This window comes from Capsicum annuum, chromosome 10 (assembly GCF_002878395.1).
Source record: "Capsicum annuum cultivar UCD-10X-F1 chromosome 10, UCD10Xv1.1, whole genome shotgun sequence".
Lineage (NCBI taxonomy): Eukaryota > Viridiplantae > Streptophyta > Magnoliopsida > Solanales > Solanaceae > Capsicum > Capsicum annuum.
This window is the reverse complement of record NC_061120.1, coordinates 6464168-6481796: the sequence shown is the minus strand read 5'-3', so window position 1 is coordinate 6481796 and position 17629 is coordinate 6464168. Positions and strand designations below refer to the sequence as shown.

General features: G+C 36.5%; 1 protein-coding gene across 2 annotated transcripts; it reads left to right on the top strand.

Annotated features, from left to right (window-relative positions):
* Nucleotides 1-9225: 9225 nt before the first annotated feature.
* LOC107845423 (sec1 family domain-containing protein MIP3) lies at nucleotides 9226-17001 on the top strand. 2 transcript variants are annotated; one of them, XM_016689722.2, is made up of 7 exons: nucleotides 9226-9855; nucleotides 10558-10701; nucleotides 11347-11496; nucleotides 12893-13402; nucleotides 14444-15982; nucleotides 16053-16121; nucleotides 16705-17001. In XM_016689722.2, exons 1-7 carry the CDS (start codon nucleotides 9808-9810, stop codon nucleotides 16831-16833), a joined length of 2589 nt encoding a protein of 862 aa, XP_016545208.2. In that variant the 5' UTR covers nucleotides 9226-9807; the 3' UTR covers nucleotides 16834-17001. The 2 variants fall into 2 exon arrangements, with proteins under 2 accessions (XP_016545208.2, XP_016545209.2); XM_016689723.2 differs by lacking the exons at nucleotides 9226-9855; nucleotides 10558-10701 and having other exon boundaries at nucleotides 11351-11496; nucleotides 12927-13402.
* The last annotated feature ends 628 nt before the right edge of the window (nucleotides 17002-17629 follow it).

Genomic DNA, 17629 nt, shown 5'->3' with positions numbered 1-17629 from the left:
TTTCAACAACAATGCAACACATCTGAGCTAGGTGGTACACCCTACAATTTTACATTTTCACTAACTGTCAAATCTCGGTTGCCACCGCGATTATAGTATAAGTGAGGGAAAGACATACAAGATCACACAATAGGGTGTCTCGATCCAATCAAGTATGGTAGTGCACAAGATCACAAAGCAGGGATCCTAACCATAGTCACAATTTGGGATGACATAGTGTCAGGTACACAAGATCACACAGCAGGGTACCAAGATCCCGAGTTGGCAAACACGGTTTCCAGTGTAGAGTCATTTGACTCATGCTTTCTTCGGGTAACCACCTATCTCACAAAATCAATGCATGAAACTCATTTTAAGCAATCACATGTCATACTCTGCAGGGTATCGTCATACCCGACTTGCAAGTCATCAATATCACATCAACTTTCCAACTTCTCATACCATTTACCACATGCACATATGTATGAATTTCACACCATTAAAACACATACACCATGGTTCTCAACATGCAATTATTCAAAAAGTTTAATCATTTATGAGTAATGTTATATCAATTGCAAAACTCATGCTCTCAATGGTTTAACACTAGTATAATATGGGATATAAATATTATCATGGGGAATTTAGAAAATTCACAACTCATGTACATCGCACCCTTTTGAAATTTCAGGTCACATGTTCACAATTCAACTATTTAAATACATTCAAACAAACAACCCCATGATATCTCAATAATTATTTCAAAATCATATATCAAAACATGTTATTTGTATCAATTGAAAACCCCCATTTGTAAAACATATATATACTTGTATAAATTTAAAGTCTTGCATAAATTCCTTTTTGAAAACATGCCCATGAAATTTAGGACAACCCCACGTACCTCTATTTCGGAAAATAATGAATGATTCTTGAAGCTTACGGATTGGGGATTCCAAATCTCTAATTATCTTAAAAAAACTCATGGTTGAATCTTGAATTATTTGGGATTCTTGTTTGAAACCCTAGAGAGCGTTCTTGATGAATTTTGGTGAAAGTGTATGTATTTAGGTGTATTTGGGATTAAATCCCGTGTTTGGATGGGTTTAGGGCCATGGGAAATGTCTAGTTTGACCTTAGAATTTAAAATTTGGGACTGGAATACCGTATAAAGCTTCACCACGACGCATTGGAAATCGCGATGAGCTACTGGAATTGACAATTGACAATTTAAGGCTCATCGCGACGCGGTGGCCAGTCAAACGGGAATGCTGACACTAAAAATGCTCTAACTTCTTCACAGAGTGTCCATTTTAGGCGAATTTGGTATCGATGGAAAGCTAATTCGAAGATCTTTCATTTGATATATAGTAGGTCACCCATTTCGTCATATATAATGAGTTATGATCAATTGAATTTTACCCAAGTTTCAACGTTCACTAAAACTTTAACGATAGGAAAGTTTTCAACCCGTCTTTGAGTTAAGGGACTTCTATGATCTCAATTCATGCTCAACTAGATTCACATACTACATAATTGATTACACACTAAATTTGCATAGGATTCATGAATTTTGCAACCTCTATGTGAAAGAATAACAGTTTACGTTCTAGCCCGAAATGCGGGGTGTTACATTATCTCCCCTTTGGGATCATTCGTCCCCGAATGATGGGTAGGGACTTGTTGAAGTACTAAAAGTGTAGAATAAAGAGCGTAGTCTCACATTAAATATTTTTCCTCGACAAAATATGGAATGCTAGCAAACAAGTTTCATGATAACCCCTAGCGAAATTTGTAAGCACGAAACATGATATAATGAGACTTTACATAGGGATGATCTTGCACATGAGCTCCATGCATAATAATCTTCCAAATATAAGGCTGGGATTTATTTGGTGATCATAGACCGAATTTATATTGGTACTAATAATGAAAAAAGATTTTTCGCAGAAGGTAGGGATAGAATCATTCTCCATCTCTCATGATGCAATGCAATAGATATTGCACTTTGAAACACTACTCATCCATGTCCAAACAACAAACAACACACTTCATCACTTCCAACTTACAATTCTTCCATCACACATCTAACCACAATAGTTTGAGCCTCAGTGCAAAGCGCTTTTTATGTTGAAGCCTAACTCGGAGTAACAAGGTGGTAACTTAAGCTACAGGACCCTGTACTATACATCCCTTTAAGAAATTCTTCACCTCATCAATATCATCAAACACTCTTGGGTTTTTAATTAAGAGGTACTAACCACATAGCACACAGATTTGCGTTTTCAACAGTCACAACGTTCAAGCCTAATCAACTACACCAACTTCATGGATCTGCACACCAAGACCAACAATTTCAATCACTCTACAAATATTTTTCACCACAATCCTCCTTCTTAGCTAATTCACACAACAAAAGTTTACCTCCTTCTTTTTCCTTTTCAATTATAACCTCAGCTCGAGAATCACATCAAATTTTTAACCTTCAAGCACATCTACTCCTCTACCTAACACATCACCACTTTTCTACAGCCACCATTATACTATCATACGGAGGGTCATTAAGAGACTCGAGTATAATTGTCAAGAATGGAAATAACACCATTAAACCATAACTTCTACTCATTGCACTGCTCAAGAAAGGACATGAAATGAAGATATGATAGAATAACCACAAGGTGATCCATATAACAAGTCTCTGGATTATAAGTAAAGAGTTATTCGGAAAACACAATACAACATGAATTCTCAGGACAGAGCACAGGGAGAAATATTGGTGCATATGTCAAGACAAAATAGGGGAAAGAGACAGGATTCCCTTCCTGGATTTGGAAAAATCGGTAAGATAAACTAGGTACCCGACGCGATAGGAGACGCAATGCATCGAGATCGCATCGAGACACTAGTTTGGCCAACGCAATTACCGACGCGGCACGCCGATATCGCATTGATCCACTGGTTTTCTTACTTAAACGCATCTCAAACATGGTCCAAAAAATCTAAAACTTTACCCGAACCACCCTTTTACACTTCTGAACATGAATCAACTCAAAAACTTACGCCTTGGGGTCGAGAAGATCAATTTAAAATCATGGAAGTTAAGAGCTCATAAATATGACTAAATCTTTTAACCATTAGAAAAGTTTTCAGGTTACAAGATCTCCATACGTGCTACTAAGGGTGGTATTGAGTCGAGAATGCTACGGACTAGTACATCTCAACTAAGACAAGGATTTCCGCTTGAAGCGATTGCTCCTCATTTAAAGAACTAAGATTTTTGCCATAAGTTTGCATAAACCTTATCACTTTGGCTAAACCCAACATAGGATGAATCAGTGACATATAGAATCATATTTCCTTAAAACCAAGCATGCTGAGAGACATAGATTTTCATGGATCATGAACAACATAACATATGGCCTGAATACATGAAAGACTGGATTACTGAGAGACATAATTGCTTCTAGTTTGGAGGTCATATCATAGAAATAAGTCCATGGGAAACTCGAATCATAGGCACAGGCATAACTTGAACAGATGATGTAAGACATTAGCGGAATAATCTTTGAAATGGAAGTAGGAGGAGTATGCTTGAGTAAGAATAGACTTATCATGATTTCTCCCCCGCAACTTGTCGAATTGAGAAAAAATTGGGAACTAACTTAATTTCCCATCTCCCCCTTAGATCAAAGTCACACCTCTAGACTTGCAGACATAACCTCACATCAAAATCTGTATCCACAACCTCCACGCAAATGAGACATCACCATAAACTTCAATTCTAAACTCTCTTTGATGAACTATACTCGGAAGGCCTTGCTTTTCGGAAAAAAAAATGCTACTCTTAACATTCGCTAGCGTCAATAGCCAGCACTTTACAACTCTCACTCTCGTGAGTGCACGAACCCATATTCCTTATCACAAAAGGGGTATCAGTATATACATGAACTCAAACTTCTCTCATTAATCCCTAATACAAAGGCACTATATTATTTTCTAGGACATTTTTTTTCTAACTTTCAGAGTCATAGACTTACGACTAATATTTCCATGTTCATAGACACCCACACTTCTAAACACTTAACACTCCATCTTCAATTTCCTTAGGATACTATCATTACACCTCAAATCACATAATCAACAACTTAATGAAATTTGTAAAACTATACCGAAGGCACATATTTCTTACCTATATTTCCTGAATTCAACTATAACGAACACCATACAACAACAACAACCCATGAGTCTTCATCAAGACGCCCTCCATACTACAAATTTCAAAAATACAGACTAGGTACAACATACACTTATACGCATAAAACTTTATTAAGAACCTGCTACCTGGGGTTCAACTTATTCCAATATACCTATGTTCTTAACCACTTAATGATTCAATCATAGTTCATCATTTTCACACTAGTCCTCATGTACACATATCCCTCACGATTACCTCCTAAACTTTTCATAAATCTTCAACCTGGGCTCTTTCACAAATCATATCAAGCCTACTAATTCATTCCCATAAATCATACATCATTAACCATAAAATACTCTTCTCGCAACCATATTATACAATCTATAATTCAAGTCTATAGTCTAGCATCCATCGTCTACCACTAATAACGCAAAGCATGCAACATAATATACTAGTCCATCAAATTGGGAAATCAACTCCAACTACTCATTTAATTCAACTACTACCTACAGTCACAATCCCCTCCATGACATCACTATTATAGCTCAAAATCAACTTCATACCTTCTTACGTGAAGTACTAGTTTACATCTACCAAGGAAAAGAAGACCAAGGGGGTAAAATCACACAATAAACATGGTCAACCTTAATCTTATATCATACATCATACAATCGTATCTACTTATACGACTTTTTCACATCACACTTACTTACTTAAGCACACGTTTGGACTACCTTCTAATTCCACAAACAATCATGAGTCTATAATTATAACTTACTGGCTAATCTAGCCATTTTTATGCTTCAAGCAAACAACAATTCACCTCCATTACCAACTCGATCTCATGCAATAAGATTCGGCTATACATATATTCAATAAATTGCCCTTACCACTTTTCTTGTCATTTTGCCTCTAAACCCCCAGTTCCAACCAACACAAGAACAACAGGAAGAACAACAAATTGCTAGTGGATCGAAATAGGCCACACACGGCTTCACTAGACTTTGATTTATTTTTTTTGTGTTTTGAACAAAGAAATGAAATGAATAACAAAGCAACTATGCTAGTGAATCGAAAGAGCCCCACACGGCTTCCCTAGACTTTGTTTTCAACAACACAATGATATCAAGATTACAAGAGATAAAAACTTGACACACAATATTCAATGGCCCAAGAATACACATCTTACTCTGTATAAGTAAAATTCTGAGTCAAAACACTTCCTCCAAGGACTACCATACAATCCACACATGCTACTAGCTACCACATTAGTCTATCACCATAAAGAGGTAAATCATCCTCAAACATCAGTTATTCAACTAAAATATTTATTTATACAAAAGTCATCCTCTCTCTAACTTCAAAATTTGTGACTTCACATCACCAACTTCTTGGTCCAACATCACTACCAATAGGTCATGACATCGACACTTAACTTATACTACTACTACTTGGGTGGAAATACAGTTCCAACATTCTGTTACACATCATCCCCCTTAAGCGTGACATCTACAACATAAATTCCGAAAGAGACTGAATACACTTAATACCGCAGGCTAGGAAACACGATTTCATCAATATCAAAGTTTACACCAGAATCAATATACTCTGAAGCACTAACAGACTCTTCTTAAATCCTTGCACAACATTTTTTTTTATAATCTTTATGGCTCAATTAGAAAGGACCATACTATTTAGTTTCTGAACTTCTGCACTTGATTCACCCCAACAATGAGACACATCTGAGAACATCAAAGAAAAGAATTGGGATGACTTTACTTTTGTATGAACAACACCGTAGCATGAATTAGAGTATGGAAGAGGAACATTCTGACTCTATAGCACAAACTAGAACATGAAAAAAGAGAGACATTCTTAAATGCCTTGTAACCTCCTGCTTATAAGTGTGGCGCGTTACACACCCATAAACAAGACTCTACCCGACGCAATTTCGCAGACACCCTGAGATCATGAACCATGCTTTGATACCAAGTTTGTCATGACCCAAACTAAGGCCCTGACCGTGACGAGCATTCCGAAACATAAAGGCCCGAAACACCTCTATCTATCTGGTAATCATGCACATAATTCATATGATAAAAAGAAATGCGAAAGATATACAATATTATGGAAACATAGTCACGAGTCTAATGAAATCAATAATGGGAAATAATGTCTCACAACATCTATCGATATCTGAAAACCGTCTGAGAAATCTGTACTACATGACTAAAACAAACAACCGTCTAAAAACTGGGACAAGATCCTCAGTAGATCCAAAACTATTAAATGATAAATAAACTGTCAGACATCAGGCCTTCCAGAATATAGAAGGCTCACCACTTGACTCTGCAAATCTGTCTGAAGAATCTACTGATCTGGACCCTTAGACTGTGCCTCCGAACCTGGGAGGGGAAGGGGTCAATATAAAGTACTGGTACGCAGAGTAATCCAAAACAAAGGAGAGATTTTTATATAAACTAAACGAGAGCTGTTATAAAACACATTATTGCAAAATGATTTCGAAAATACATGGGCATAGTATACTGATTTTTCAATAACAATGCAACACATCTGAGCTAGGTGGTATACCCTACAATTTCACATTTTCACTAATTGTCAAATCTCGATTGTCATCGAGATTAGAGTATAAGTGAGGGAAAGACACACAAGATCACACAGCAGGGTGTCTCAACCCAATCAAGTATGGTAGTGCACAAGATCACAAAGCAGGGCTCCTAACCATAGTCCCAATTTGGGACGACATAATGTCAGGTACACAAGATCACACAGCAGGGTACCAAGTTCCCGAGTTGGCAAACACGGTTTCCAGTGTAGAGTCATTTGACTCGTGCTTTCTTCGGGTAACTACTTATATCACAAAATCAATGCATGAAACTCATTTTAATCAATCACATGTCATACTCTGCAGGGTATCGTCATACCCGACTTGCAAGTCATCAATATCACATCAACTTTCCAACTTCTCATACCATTTACCACATGCACATATGTATGAATTTCACACCATTAAAACACATACACCATGGTTCTCAACATGCAATTATTCAAAAAGTTTAATCATTTATGAGTAATGTTATATCAATTGCAAAACTCATACTCTCAATGGTTTAACACTAGTATAATATGGGGTATAAACATTATCATGGGGAATTTAGAAAATTCACAACTCATGTACATCGCACCCTTTTGAAATTTCAGGTCACATGTTCACAATTCAACTATTTAAATACATTCAAACAAATAACCCCATGATATCTCAATAATTCTTTCAAAATCATATATCAAAACATGTTATTTGTATCAATTGAAAACCCCAATTCGTAAAAACATATATATACTTGTATAAATTTAAAGTCTTGCATAAATTCCTTTTTGAAAACATGCCCATGAAATTTAGGACAACCCCACGTACCTCTATTTTGGAGAATAATGAATGATTCTTGAAGCTTACGGATTGGGGATTCCAAATCTCTAATTATCTTCAAAAACTCACGGTTGAATCTTGAATTATTTGGGATTCTTGTTTGAAACCCTAGAGAGAGTTTTTGATGAATTTTGGTGAAAGTGTATGTATTTAGGTGTATTTGGGATTAAATCTCGTGTTTGGATGGGTTTGGGGCCATAGGAAGTGTCTAGTTTGACCTTAGAATTTAAAATTTGGGACTGGAACGCCGTATAAAGCTTCACCGCGACGCGCTGGAAATCGCGATGAGCTACTAGAATTGAAAATTGTCAATTTAAGGCTCATCGCGACGCGGTGGCCAGTCAAACGGGAATGTTGACACTAAAAATGCTCTAACTTCTTCACCGAGTATCCGTTTTAGGCGAATTTGGTATCGATGGAAAGCTAATTCGAAGATCTTTCATTTGATATATATTAGGTCACCCAGTTCGTCATATATAATGAGTTATGATCGATTGAAATTGACCCAAGTTTCAACGTTCACTAAAACTTTAACGATAGGAAAGTTTTCAACCCGTCTTTGAGTTAAGGGACTTCTATGATCTCAATTCATGCTCAACTAGATTCACATACTACATAATTGATTACACACTAAATTTGCATAGGATTCATGAATTTTGCAACCTCTATGTGAAAGAATAACGGTTTACGTTCTAGCCCGAAATGCGGGGTGTTACACATACACCTAGGGTAACTTTTTTTTTTTTTATCTTGCTTCTCTCTTCTTATGATTAAAAAGCCAAACAAGAACGAAAATAATATGAGCATTGCAACAAAGTTATAAGTAAATAAAGAAATCTTTTTTTTTTTTTATAACGAAGCAATGGGATGACTCAATGAGGGTGAAGTCGACAACAAAAGTTCTCACAAGTATAGTTTTGTCGAGGATAATTGTGTAGATCGAGTTAAACATTAGTAGCAATATCATGTTTCTCTCTTTTCTTAAATACGGAGGCTTAAGAAGTAATTGTCTTCAATATGTTCTCTTATTAGTTTGTTTATTAATTATATGTTCACCAATTTTCCTATTTGCTTTAATCATTCTGTGAATCGTTTTCCTTTTGAAATTTATGTGGTTCCTGTATTCTTGCGTTTTATTTTTCCTTTGATCTAATAATATTTTTTTTTTACTAAGTACACTACATTGAAAAACATGATATAAGTTATTATGTAAGTAAGCCATGTAAATATTTTTAATTATTATAATTTCTTAATATTTCGCTCAACGCGCGGATACGAATACTAATTACTTCTAAAAGGAATGGTATTTATGTTATTTATATTAACAACCTCTCTATTTCTCTTGAGGGAGTAGTATAATCTGCGTACACTCTACCCTCCCCAGACCCCACTAGGTGGAAATAATTGGGTATGTTGTTGTTGTATACTAATTTTGAAACGGCTAAACTTTGTAAGATAATCCTTTTTCGAGCCCACTAGAAATCCATCAGAATCATAATTTTAAGACGGCTAAACTTTAAAAACTTCATAATTTGGCCATTCTTTAAATAGAGGTCCTAAAGACGGCTATTTATGCACTTTTATCTTTTTTTTTTTCGAGCCCACTAAAAGCCCACCGGGTCCATCATTATGCTACATTAACAATTCCAGATCCGAATTATCATACTATAATTAAACGGAAATTCGCCGGAATTCTTCGCCGGAAATTTATCTTTCTCCGGCACCGGCTATTCGCAACTGCAATTGAGCTGAAATTTGCCGGAAATTGATACTTCTCCGGCACCAGTGACGTTGCGTACTATAATTGTGCTGAAATACGCCGGAAATCTATCGGAAATTCATCTTTCTCCGGCACCGGCTACGCTGTGTACTATTATTGAGCTTAAATTCGCCGAGAATTTATCTTTCTCCTTCACCGGCGACGTTGCGTACTATAGTTGAGCTGAAATTCACCGGAAATTGATCTATTTCCGGCACCGTCTACATCTCGTACTGTAATTGAAGTGAAATTCGCCGGTAATTTATCCTGCTACGATACTGGCTACATCTCGTACTGTAGTTAAATTGAAATTAGCCGGGAATTTATCTTGCTCCGGCACCGGCTACGTTGCGTTAGTGGAATTGAAGTGAAATTCACCGGAAATTCATCTTGCTCCCGCACCGGTTACGTTGCGTTTGAGAAATTATGGCTACGGTTGATGTGATCAAATGTTGTATGGATTCCATTAGACAAGTGAGTAATTTTCCGTTAATCATACATTCTTAGATGTATCAATCGTTTTCTCATTTCTGTTATTGATCGTAATTGTATATTCGCGAATTTATCTGCTTTGAAAGTTGAGCTGTATCGTTAGAATTTAGGGAGGAAATGATTTTTAGGAATTGATAACTAAAAAGGGCAGACCAATGCATTAAAGCTCCCGCTCTGTGCGAGGTCTGGAGAAGGGCCAGACCACAAGGGTCACACAGCTTGTTTTCACTGCTTGAACCCGTGCAGGTCACGTGGCATCAACTTTACTACTCCAAGGCTCCCCTTCAAACTAAGGATAACTAAGGAGTTGAAAAAATAGTAGCTATTTAGGTCATGCTAAAGAGATCACAAATTTCTTTGTTTATTGAGGATTTTGGCTATATCAGCTATGCCTCAATCCCAAACTAAATTATACAGGATACGTGATTCCTCTGGTGGCGAAAATTACATTGTTTAGCTAGGTTAAAATTTTAGTTGACAAGATGCTGGAAGCTAGGCTGAGATGGTTCTGGCATGTCAAGAGGAGATGTAGAAACGCCCCAGTGTGGAGGTGTGGGAGGTTGATGTTGGAGCGTCCGAGGAGAGGTAGGGGTAGGCTGGAGAAGTATTGGGGATATGTGATCATGCAGGATATGACAAATCTTTAGCATACTGAGGACATGACCCTTGATATCTTTTTTGCAGATGTCAGATGAAATTAGAGATGCCATAATTTATCTGGATTCAGGGTGTACCGAAAGCTTTGAATATCTTGGAGCATTCTCTCTGTTTCTGGAGCTTGGTGCACATGCCATTTGCAGCTTGGAGAAAATTTCTCCTCTCGATAAGGTATCAATAGTTGCACTTATTTTAGTTGGTTGGGATTTGTTGCGTGAATTCATTTTTAGTTAACATCATGATATAAAGTTGTATAATCACAGATTGCACCATACCATAAATTAGTAGGCTGGTGGCTTCCTTCACACGGAAAAAGGAAACATTATATGCTTCCACTTCAGGAGAAGTAATTTGTGTTTGAAAACTATATGTCTTAAATGTAATACATTTGTAAATATTTAGTTTGTATTTTCATGAAGAATACCTAACACTCGTTAGCAATTGGTTGTGAAAAAATAAGCTGTAGGCTTAATTCCCCTCCTCAAGAAAATGAAAGGGTAGAGGAAAAACATGAAACTGTATTTGGACTGAAAGATCTGTAAGCTCAACATGGATTGTATTGACAAAGAATATCTCCTTGAAATTAGTTGAGGAATCTATCATTTACTGTGAGTCATGCACATGGCTGGCGTGTAAGCATCTGCAGTAGATTAGTAGACAGAATGTTAAGGAGTAAAAGTGTTCATAAAATTCTTACCACGATTAAAAGAAAAGCTAATATATATATATTCACAAGAAGAGCCTCTTGTTTTTTAATTTTTTTCCAGTTTCCAATCTACCTTTTGTTTGAACCAATCTGCATTGTCTTCCTTGTAGGTGGTTGATTGGAATTCAACTTCTGGGCCTGCCAAGAAAATTGTTGTCATCACGTCACGTCTTCTAAGTGATGCACATAGATACATTATACGTTGCCTGAGTGCACTTCAAACTGTCTGCAGTTGTGCTATATTTACATGCATCTCAGAGGTACTTTTTGTGCCCGTAAATAAAATGTTCTTCAAATATTATATTTAATTTTTTGTTCCTGAACATTTTATCGTACTTTTTGTTTTCTCGATGAAATGAGAGTATCTGGTTGTATCTGACAAAACATATTGAACTCTAACCTCTCAGGATGAGATTTTCTACTCATTAAATTTGATAATGGTATCTGATGTATATTGGTTTTATTACCTGATGTTTTGCTTACATCAACATTATTCTTTATTAAAAAAGAAAAATACATATATATACCCATTACCTCTGAATCAATTTTAAGCTTTTGGAAAAATGGAAGATGTGCAGATCTGCCTTGGTTGGTACTCAGTATATGTCTCTATGAAGATAGATCATCTTACTGTTAGAGTTTTAAACTTTTGTATGTATGCTCGTCCAGGATTTCGTGCAGATTACCCTCTTTCCTATCCCCTTGAAAGAAAAAGTGAGGGAAAAGAATAAATCAATTGAAGGCAAGATTACTAGATGTTGTCTGAAGATATATATGTCTTTGTGTACAACAACAACAACAACAATAAACCCAGTGTATTCCCATTTCCCACAAAGTGGAGTCTTTGTGTACTATAAGTATAATTGTGAATGAAAGGATTGTTCTTGAAAATTTTCTGTGGCCAAGGTTAGGTTGTCCTCTTGGTCTTAGTAGGACAAAAGAAAACTTATGAGCTCTGCTAACTGAAGGTACGGAGCATATTATCTTCAGTTGTGGAGGTTTGGCAGAGAATACAGGATGGATTGGGAAGGTTCAGTAGAAAGCACTTTATTTCACTCACAAATGGGCCGGCCACCACAATTATTGCTTAATTTGTTTATTTTTACTGAACTCAGTGATAGACTATGTCTAAGGCCATGTTTTCAAGTTAGTTACAAATTTAGCAGTAAATTGCTTATAGCCTGGATAACTTCTTTTTCTTCCGACCTATTTCATATTACCAATTGTGTCTCTTTGTAATCACTGTGTCACTTTTCTTTTAGGTGTGAGCATAGGTTGTTCATAAACCTTGATGAAAACCAATGTATCACTTTGATATCAAATAATTTCAATATTTTGGTACTGGAGTTGCTCCTCATATCAAATACTCTCTGTTCACCTACAGAAATATCTATATCAAAGAAGGCTGTATCGTGAACTGAAAGTTCTTTAATCTCTTTTTAACAAATTTAGTCTAGTACTTTTGGACTAATGTCCTACTGCAATGACTTCGAGGTTGTCTATTTTACTGGTATATGTCGGGGCTTAAACATATCTTTGACATTCCCACCCAATGGACATAGGAAATTGTCATTTAATAACTTCTTGTAGGATTAAAATCTACAAGGTCTTATATTTACCTCATTTTAAGTGTATGTCCAAATTCACTTATTTCAGACAGGTCACTCAGCATATCCTGAATCTCCTTTAGGACCGGATGCATATCGTGAATATGAATCTTTGCTTGTCCAAGATTACGAGGAGCTTGCCAGAAAGTCTCTGATGGACTCTAGTCATGCTGGAGAAAGCACAGTAAAGGAAAGTACGTCCGCTGAAGATGAAGGATGGTCACAATTAACCACCATTGAAGAGGACACTCTTAATTTCGTATCCGATGCAAGTGCCCAAAATTTGAATGAAGACAATGTAATTGACCGGACAGGAGATGTACGGAAAAAGTTGAAAGTTTCTGTGCATCACTTCCCTCTGATCTTGTGTCCGTTTTCACGTAGATTCTTTGTCTTGCCTTCAGAAGGATCAGTTGCCGAAGCATACCTATCTACTGAGCATGATAACTCTATTAGCTTTGGGTTACCTCCAATAAGTACTGGGACAACTTCTGATGGGGAGGATGTCCCTCCTGGGGCAACTCTTACCGCTCAATTTCTTTATCATCTGGCGGCAAAGGTATCATCCTTTCACTTGTCTGAAATTTTCTTTACTGATCTTGGTTTTCTCTTCTATCAAGATTCATGTCATGAAAATATAAATGATGTCTTCCAAATGGCTGCGCTGTTATCCACAAAGGCGGTGAAATATGCCCAGAGGACAGAATTACCTCTATCTTGGAACTAACCTGTGCAATGCATGGGCCATTAATATGTACTGAATATTACTTGGAATATACAGAAGTACTATGTAGCTGGTAATTTTCTTTAAACAGACATACACATAACAAACAGTAGTTGTTGGGTTCCATGCAAACCAAAAATCAAAGGCAGTTATTAAATTTAGCTTTAAAGTTGTAAATTGGTGAGATTGCTAAAATAAAAAAAAGTGTATATCCGTAGATATGCTTATGCAAGCAAAGCCTTCTTTCTACTGAATATTTAATTTTAATTTACAAGATGAATTTAATTAATAATAGCAGAACAAAGATAAAATTAATGCTCTTTATTTCAAAAGGGAAAAATTGCCATGTATTATCCGACATTGAGCAACTTTTCCGTCCGTCAGTTTTTTTGTCTAATCCTCCCCCCGCCATTAGGAAAGTCTCATTTTTTGCCCTTGATCCTAACAGAACTCCAATCAGAAGGTAATGTTAAACCATAGTCAATTGAGGGGTAAATTTGGACCCGTTGAGTCCACCAATTTCATGTTGGAGCTTGTTAATGGCAAAAGCAAGTATAGACAATTTGCTAACAATAAGGGTATGAATGGACCAAAGTCTGACGGAGGAAAAAATTGAGCAATTTCTAATAGTATAGGAGCAAAACTTGGACCTATTCTAAAAAAAAACAGAGGATAAGCACAATGTTGAGGCTTTCTGTGCAAATAAAATCTATATACTGAGACATTGTTATTTAGAAAGTAATAGCTATCGCAATAATTTAATATGGCTTTTGATAAACTGATACATTGAACTGCAATTGTATTATCTCTGTGTTTAACTGTTTTTTCAGTTTTTTACGTTACTGTATTTTGAAAACGAATAAATTCAATTTGTAGATGGACCTGAAACTTGAGATATTTTCCCTGGGTGATAGTTCAAAAACTGTTGGAAAGCTTCTGACAGACATGTCAAGTCTTTATGATGTCGGTCGACGTAAGAGATCTGCAGGGCTACTACTCATTGACCGCACTCTTGACCTTCTTACTCCATGCTGTCATGGGGATTCACTTGTGGATCGAATGTTTTCATCATTGCCTCATGGAGAACGGATGTCGTCCTTAAGTCAAGCTAAAAGCTCCCAGAGCCCGGTTAAACTTGGCCCTGCTTACTTGCAACGTTCTCCCCTCACCGTTCAGATACCACTCAATAATGTCCGAAAAGAGGCCACTTCAAGTTCTGACAACTTTCAGCTGGTGGAAAGCGTTGAAGCATTTCTCCGTGGTTGGAATTCAAGAGACTCAACTTCTCAAATGGTTGAGTTGGTGAATTTTAGTGCTAAACTTGGTGAAATGTCCTCACAAGATCTTCAAAGTGACCTTCTTTGTGGTTCTTTTGTCTCTACACAAAATTTTCATGGAACACCGTACCTAGAAGCCATACTAGAGCGAAGAACAAAAGATGGGGCTATGCTGATCAAGAAATGGCTGCAGGAAAGTTTACGTCGAGAAAATATATCATTGAACGCAAAAATTCGTCCTGGTTATGCTTCAATATCAGATCTGCAGCCTATGCTTAAGGCATTAGCTAAAAGCCAGTCATCTCTGGCAAAAAACAAAGGAATCATCCAGTTAGCAGCAGCAGCATTATTTGCTTTAGATGAATCATATAGTGCTAAATGGGATGCATTTAACAGTGCTGAGAAGATACTGAACGTAAATGCTGGGGACACAAGCCAAAGTCTTGCTGCTCAAATTAGTGATCTTATAAATAAAAGTGCTTTAGTTAGTTCACAGGGAAATAATAAGATGGATGCTCAACGGGGGCTTCTTACTCTACAAGATGCTCTGCTACTCACGGTTGTTGGATATATATTGGCAGGTGAGAATTTCCCATCTTCTGGGACGGTTGGTCCTTTCTCTTGGCAAGAGGAACATTTTATGAAAGAAGCAATTGTTGATGCAATAGTTGAGAACCCAACAGTTGCGAAATTAAAGTTTCTGCAAGGTTTAACTCAGGATCTAGAAGCCAACTTTAACAGAAAATCAGAAGAAAAGAAGGAAGATCTTTCTAATAATACCGAAAACGTTGATTTTGATGATGACGATTGGGGTAGTTGGGGTGATGAAGATTCTGGAAAAGATAAGAGAAAAGAGCAAGTGTATGATGACATGCAATTAAAGTTAGAGTTACGTGATAGGGTGGATAATCTTTTCAAATTCTTTCACAAATTGTCCAGCTTAAAAAAGAATCTCTCATTCAGAGAATGGTCACAGGCTATGAGTAAGTTCAATGATGATCCTTACTCAAACAAAGGACTGCTTTATAAAGTGCTATCGAGGGTGCTAGCTAAGCATGAAGTACACGGCTTAGAGTACCATTCATCTACTGTTGGCCGACTATTCAAAAGCGGGTTTGGGAGATTCGGCCTTGGGCAGGTATGCTTCAATTAGCTATTAGTATTTTCTATGCTAGTCTAGGTTACTGATTTGATTCTGGTCTTCGCAGGTGAAACCAAGTCTGGCAGATCACGATGTTATTCTCGTTTTTGTTGTGGGGGGCATAAATGGTGTAGAGGTTTGTTTTCCTTGAGCCCTTTTTCAGTGCCTTTTGTAACGTATGTCTGTTTCCTGAGCCTTTCATATTTCTGCCTTCGTATTGGTTTAATGAATTTACGACGTACGTATGAAACGAAGGTTAAGATGCAAGTTAAGGCTGCGTACAATACACCCTTGTGGTGGAGCCCTTTCCCGGACCCTGCTTATAGCCGGGAGCTCTAGTGCATTGGGCTACCCTTTATACGAAACAAAGGTTAAGATGTTAGTTTATAAGGGGAAGAGGCTATAAAACACTGCTATCCTTTCTCTTTCAATTGAAGTATGCTCGATGATGCTACGTGAAATAACAGTCCCTCCTTGTTCTATCACTGTAAAACACTGCTATCCGTTCTCTTTCAATTGAAGTATGCTCGTTGATGCTTTGCGAAATAACAGTCACTGCTTTCGTTTCTCTTTCAATTGAAGTATGCTCGTTGATGCTACGTGAAACAACAATCCCTCTTGTTCTATCAATATAAAAAACTGCTATCGTTTTATCTTTCAATTGATGTATGCTCGTCGATGCTTCGTGAAATAACAGTCTCTCCTTGTTGTACCAACAGGTTCGAGAAGCTCAGGAGGCATTATCGGAGAGCAGCAGGCCTGAAGTCGAATTGATTTTAGGCGGAACAACTCTTCTTACGCCTAACGATATGTTTGAATTACTGTTGGGCGATTGTTGTTGCGTTTAAGGCTGTGTAACTTGGTTTTGTTACGTAAATTTAAGGTGAAAAGTTACTGTCTAGATTTCAGATATTTAGAATTTAGAATAGGCGAAATAATCTTGTGGACACTTGTACTTTGTCCTGATTTGTAGAGTAGACATTTCTATTTACATTTTTATCATTTAAACACTTAAACCCGTCCAAACAAAATATTTGAAACCCTTTGCCCATCAAAACATAACATTTTAAATCTTTTTTTCATTCAACTAATACGAGTGTAATATACTCGACGACACGTGGCATGCTGTCATTTTTCAATGATACGTAGAAAATTAAATATGTAGAATATATGTAAAATATATATAATATTTTTTTTTTTAAAAAAAAAGCTCCTCCACCCCATCTTGTTTCCTTGGTTTAAAATATTCATTTTTAATGGGTGGATTTGGATGACAAAAGTGTAAGTAGAAGTGTCTATTTTACAAATCATGACACGTATACTAACATTTTTTTTTCCCTTAATGCAACCACAGTATTAGGGGTGTACATAGGTCGGGTTGGTTTGGTTTTTCATTAAAATATAACCAAATCAACAATGTCGGTTTTCTAAATCTATAAATCAAATCAAACTAATATACAATCGGTTTTTATATTTCGGTTTTAATCGATTTTTTTCTGTTTTTTTCTCGTTTTTTTTTATAATTATAATGTGATTGAAGAAAAAATTAAATGTTTTCACTAAAAAGATTAAAAAAAATAATAATAAGGGTCATAGAGTAGTTCCAATTAAATTAAGTTGGCAAATTACTAAGACGTCTAAAAT

Coding starts and splice junctions, on each gene's coding strand:
- LOC107845423 (XM_016689722.2), top strand. CDS start 9,808: ATGGCTACGGTTGATGTGATCAAATGTTGTATGGATTCCATTAGACAA. Junction 15,983..16,052: donor GGAGATTCGGCCTTGGGCAG/GTATGCTTCAAT, acceptor TGGTCTTCGCAG/GTGAAACCAAGTCTGGCAGA. Junction 16,122..16,704: donor GGGGCATAAATGGTGTAGAG/GTTTGTTTTCCT, acceptor TTGTACCAACAG/GTTCGAGAAGCTCAGGAGGC.